The 5767-nt window shown below is 34.8% G+C and overlaps 1 protein-coding gene across 1 annotated transcript in view; it reads right to left on the bottom strand.

Annotated features, from left to right (window-relative positions):
* Positions 1–1293: 1293 nt before the first annotated feature.
* LOC129226368 (brefeldin A-inhibited guanine nucleotide-exchange protein 3-like) overlaps positions 1294–5767 on the bottom strand; it is a 129138-nt gene continuing 124664 nt past the window's right edge. Inside the window, exon 41 of the mRNA XM_054860972.1 lies at positions 1294–1720. Coding sequence (XP_054716947.1) covers positions 1490–1720 — 231 coding nt within the window. The 3' untranslated portion in view covers positions 1294–1489. The remainder of the gene's footprint in view (positions 1721–5767) is intronic.

The raw sequence follows: 5767 nt of genomic DNA, 5'->3' as shown, positions 1-5767 counted from the left end.
CCGTCTTTACTAAACAGACAAAAGTGAATATCATAAAAAGATTCATTTAGCACACAACTAAATTAAGTTGTTCAAAGACTACAAGTAGGGAACAAACCTGATAAAGTTCAGTTAGTCATTCAGGGTATCTTTGAGCCACTCCAACTAACTTTGCACCAGCACGTATTTTTTTAACTTTTTTGGTTATGGGAGAAAAAACTAGAACTCCCTGTGATGCATTCTTGCTGGCGAGGCCATAAAATAAGACTCTTGCTATAATATCCTCATATATGTAATAGCCAATTTACTGATCCAATAATGCTCCTGACGTTACCAACAATTAAACTTGCGCCACATGAAAATTTGATGATATTTTTCGGTAATGTTTGATATGCAGGGAAATGTTTTATTTTGACAAGGATGAACTGGAAAGTTGAGTAAACATGCAAAAAATGAACCATTGACAAAAAAAAAAAAAAAAAAAAAAAATACTTTTCAAACTTTTTAGCTCAGTTTCACAGCAAAAAATACTTAAATTAAATTTACAGAGAATGACGTAGTTTAATTTAACCCAGCTGCAGTTGCATCTCTTTATATTACGTTAGTGTCCGCGTTTTGGTCTTTTCCTTGCCTTAGCAATCTATGAAATGAAAAAGAATTTTGAATAACTTATTTTAGAGTTTGCTTTAGCTAAGAGAATATATAACATTTACTATACAAAAGTATGTAATAAAGAACGATATTTACAGCATATGATGAAAGAAAGTTACTGTTGGGGACCTGACTAGCTTGTCGCGCTATTGATCTAAATGACCGACATACATTTCCAAAAGCTATGCAACCTTGAAATACAGAAAGAAATTAACAGAATTCTGAGTGATGGTTGGGGGGCTTACTAAAGGTCAGCTAAACAGATGGGCCCCATTATCAATATAAGGGATGGAGGGATAGAGCAAAATATATAACAATGGGCGGGGAAAAGACCAATACACGACTAATTAAGGGTTAATAAATCAAAAAGAAAATAAGTGATGTTTAAATGTTTCATACAAACAGAAGATCAAGTTTTGCACTATCTTCAACTGATAGTTTAGATATAAATAATTTTCAGCGTCTTTAGCATTTTGTCATCTTTGAAAGGAAAGACAAAAAACAAATAAACATTATTAGTTTTTCAGACAGAATTTAGGAATTGATATTTGGACAAAATGAAAAATTACTGAAAATTTTCAAGAATTCAAGAAAAATCTTATTTTATTTCAACAGTATCACATGACTTATTTTATTGATGAAAGTCTTTTCCTTGGCAAGAGAAAAACACGACACGGAAAGCAAGACCAAATCGTTGGATTCCCCACAACAAGCGTATATAGGGGGCTTGTAAAAATGCAAAATTTAAAAATTAGCACACTTTTTAATGATTCCCATCAACTTACATAAATGCAACATTAAATAGGGTAATAACCTCAATACCAGTTTGAGAGAGATATGTCAGGGTTTAAATTAATTCTTAGTGGCTTGGACTTGAGGAGACATAAAAATTACAGCACACCGCCAACCGTTGCAGCCACTCTGATATAGACAAACGAAGTTCACCATCAGATGTGTAAGCTACTAAAAATTGAACACCAGGAAAAAAGACAGGCAAAAAGGCTTGAAATTGTTCATCAGTTAATGACTGATGCAGATCTAAAAATGACTGTATCAACTGTTTGAACACCTGAAGATGTGCTTCTCCATCCTAAAAAAAAGGAGAAAATCAGTATTTAGCAATGTTACCAATGATCCAAAAAAAAAAAAAAAAAAATTCTGAAATATACTGCTGTGAGCAAGTAAACGGCAGTATCTGCAGAAATGAGTTTTTAAGATATTTGAAGTGTGCTGGATTCAATACTAACAATAGGGAAATGTTGGGAAGAGACCTTTTTTATTGCGCCTCTTTTTTTCAGCGGAAACCAAATAAGCAAGCTTGAGCAATAAAGCTAATAAAAAAGTCAGTAATCCAACGTTATGAAGCACAAAAATTGCAAATTGCAAATCATTTGCAATTTTTTTGCTTCATAATGTTGGATTACTGACTTTTTTATTTTCAGCACAAAGGTATTTATCTTCTTCTTTACTAATAATAAAGCTGAATGTCTCTCTGTCCGGAGGATGTCTGTAGGATATCTGTAGGATGTCTGTAGGATGTCTGTGACGCGCTAGCGCCTAAACCGTTCGGCCGATTTTCATGAAATTTGGCACGAAGTTAGTATGTAGCATGGGGGTGTGCACCTCGAAGCGATTTTTCGAAAATTCGATGTGGTTCTTTTTCTATTCCAAATTTAAGAACAAAACTATCATAAGATGGTTAAATTATGAAATTACCATAACGTGTAACCGTAACATGGGCACAAGCCAATTGGCGAGATACGAAATTATCATAACGTGTAACCGTAACATGAGTACAAGCCAATTGACGAGAAAATTCACAATACATTATTTGTAAATACAGGCGAACCAAAAGACCTTTTAATTTTTCTGTTACGGGCGAAGCCGTGCGGGTACCACTAGTTACTAATAATAAAGCTGAAAGTCTCTCTGTCTGGATGTCTGTGACGCGCATAGCGCCCTAGACCGTTCGGCCAATTTTCATGAAATTTGGCACAGGGTTAGTTTGTAGCACGGGGGTGTGCACCTCGAAGCGATTTTTCGAAAATTCGATTTTGTTCTTTTTCTATTCCAATTTTAAGCCCATTTTTCGCAGAAATTTAATAAAATGGGAAATAATTTGTTCTGAAAATTTTCCTTCTTTATCTTTCTTTTCTTTACTTCTTTATCTTTCTTCTTTTCTTTTCAAATAACAAACCTGAAAGTCTCTCTGTATGGATGTTTGGATCTCTGTGACGCGCATAGCGCCTAGACCGTTCGGCCAATTTTCATGAAATTTGGCACAGGGTTAGTTTGTAGCACGGGGGTGTGCACCTCGAAGCGATTTTTCGAAAATTCGATTTTGTTCTTTTTCTATTCCAATTTTAAGCCCATTTTTCGCAGAAATTTAATAAAATGGGAAATAATTTGTTCTGAAAATTTTCCTTCTTTATCTTTCTTTTCTTTACTTCTTTATCTTTCTTCTTTTCTTTTCAAATAACAAACCTGAAAGTCTCTCTGTATGGATGTTTGGATCTCTGTGACGCGCATAGCGCCTAGACCGTTCGACCAATTTTCATGAAATTTGGCACAGGGTTAGTTTGTAGCACGGGGGTGTGCACCTCGAAGCGATTTTTCGAAAATTCGATTTTGTTCTTTTTCTATTCCAATTTTAAGCCCATTTTTCGCAGAAATTTAATAAAATGGGAAATAATTTGTTCTGAAAATTTTCCTTCTTTATCTTTCTTTTCTTTACTTCTTTATCTTTCTTCTTTTCTTTTCAAATAACAAACCTGAAAGTCTCTCTGTATGGATGTTTGGATCTCTGTGACGCGCATAGCGCCTAGACCGTTCGGCCAATTTTCAATTTTCATGAAATTTGGCACAGGGTTAGTTTGTAGCACGGGGGTGTGCACCTTAGTTTGTAGCACGAAGCGATTTTTCGAAAATTCGATTTTGTTCTTTTTCTATTCCAATTTTAAGCCCATTTTTCGCAGAAATTTAATAAAATGGGAAATAATTTGTTCTGAAAATTTTCCTTCTTTATCTTTCTTTTCTTTACTTCTTTATCTTTCTTCTTTTCTTTTCAAATAACAAACCTGAAAGTCTCTCTGTATGGATGTTTGGATCTCTGTGACGCGCATAGCGCCTAGACCGTTCGGCCAATTTTCATGAAATTTGGCACAGGGTTAGTTTGTAGCACGGGGGTGTGCACCTCGAAGCGATTTTTCGAAAATTCGATTTTGTTCTTTTTCTATTCCAATTTTAAGCCCATTTTTCGCAGAAATTTAATAAAATGGGAAATAATTTGTTCTGAAAATTTTCCTTCTTTATCTTTCTTTTCTTTACTTCTTTATCTTTCTTCTTTTCTTTTCAAATAACAAACCTGAAAGTCTCTCTGTATGGATGTTTGGATCTCTGTGACGCGCATAGCGCCTAGACCGTTCGGCCAATTTTCATGAAATTTGGCACAGGGTTAGTTTGTAGCACGGGGGTGTGCACCTCGAAGCGATTTTTCGAAAATTCGATTTTGTTCTTTTTCTATTCCAATTTTAAGCCCATTTTTCGCAGAAATTTAATAAAATGGGAAATAATTTGTTCTGAAAATTTTCCTTCTTTATCTTTCTTTTCTTTACTTCTTTATCTTTCTTCTTTTCTTTTCAAATAACAAACCTGAAAGTCTCTCTGTATGGATGTTTGGATCTGGATAGCGCCTCTGTGACGCGCATAGCGCCTAGACCGTTCGGCCAATTTTCATGAAATTTGGCACAGGGTTAGTTTGTAGCACGGGGGTGTGCACCTCGAAGCGATTTTTCGAAAATTCGATTTTGTTCTTTTTCTATTCCAATTTTAAGCCCATTTTTCGCAGAAATTTAATAAAATGGGAAATAATTTGTTCTGAAAATTTTCCTTCTTTATCTTTCTTTTCTTTACTTCTTTATCTTTCTTCTTTTCTTTTCAAATAACAAACCTGAAAGTCTCTCTGTATGGATGTTTGGATCTCTGTGACGCGCATAGCGCCTAGACCGTTCGGCCAATTTTCATGAAATTTGGCACAGGGTTAGTTTGTAGCACGGGGGTGTGCACCTCGAAGCGATTTTTCGAAAATTCGATTTTGTTCTTTTTCTATTCCAATTTTAAGCCCATTTTTCGCAGAAATTTAATAAAATGGGAAATAATTTGTTCTGAAAATTTTCCTTCTTTATCTTTCTTTTCTTTACTTCTTTATCTTTCTTCTTTTCTTTTCAAATAACAAACCTGAAAGTCTCTCTGTATGGATGTTTGGATCTCTGTGACGCGCATAGCGCCTAGACCGTTCGGCCAATTTTCATGAAATTTGGCACAGGGTTAGTTTGTAGCACGGGGGTGTGCACCTCGAAGCGATTTTTCGAAAATTCGATTTTGTTCTTTTTCTATTCCAATTTTAAGCCCATTTTTCGCAGAAATTTAATAAAATGGGAAATAATTTGTTCTGAAAATTTTCCTTCTTTATCTTTCTTTTCTTTACTTCTTTATCTTTCTTCTTTTCTTTTCAAATAACAAACCTGAAAGTCTCTCTGTATGGATGTTTGGATCTCTGTGACGCGCATAGCGCCTAGACCGTTCGGCCAATTTTCATGAAATTTGGCACAGGGTTAGTTTGTAGCACGGGGGTGTGCACCTCGAAGCGATTTTTCGAAAATTCGATTTTGTTCTTTTTCTATTCCAATTTTAAGCCCATTTTTCGCAGAAATTTAATAAAATGGGAAATAATTTGTTCTGAAAATTTTCCTTCTTTATCTTTCTTTTCTTTACTTCTTTATCTTTCTTCTTTTCTTTTCAAATAACAAACCTGAAAGTCTCTCTGTATGGATGTTTGGATCTCTGTGACGCGCATAGCGCCTAGACGGTTCGGCCAATTTTCATGAAATTTGGCACAGGGTTAGTTTGTAGCACGGGGGTGTGCACCTCGAAGCGATTTTTCGAAAATTCGATTTTGTTCTTTTTCTATTCCAATTTTAAGCCCATTTTTCGCAGAAATTTAATAAAATGGGAAATAATTTGTTCTGAAAATTTTCCTTCTTTATCTTTCTTTTCTTTACTTCTTTATCTTTCTTCTTTTCTTTTCAAATAACAAACCTGAAAGTCTCTCTGTATGGATGTCTGGATGTCTGTGACG

This window comes from Uloborus diversus, chromosome 7 (genome assembly GCF_026930045.1).
Source record: "Uloborus diversus isolate 005 chromosome 7, Udiv.v.3.1, whole genome shotgun sequence".
NCBI lineage: Eukaryota > Metazoa > Arthropoda > Arachnida > Araneae > Uloboridae > Uloborus > Uloborus diversus.
Note: the sequence above shows the minus strand (reverse complement) of the source record. Positions and strands in the feature narration are given on the sequence as shown.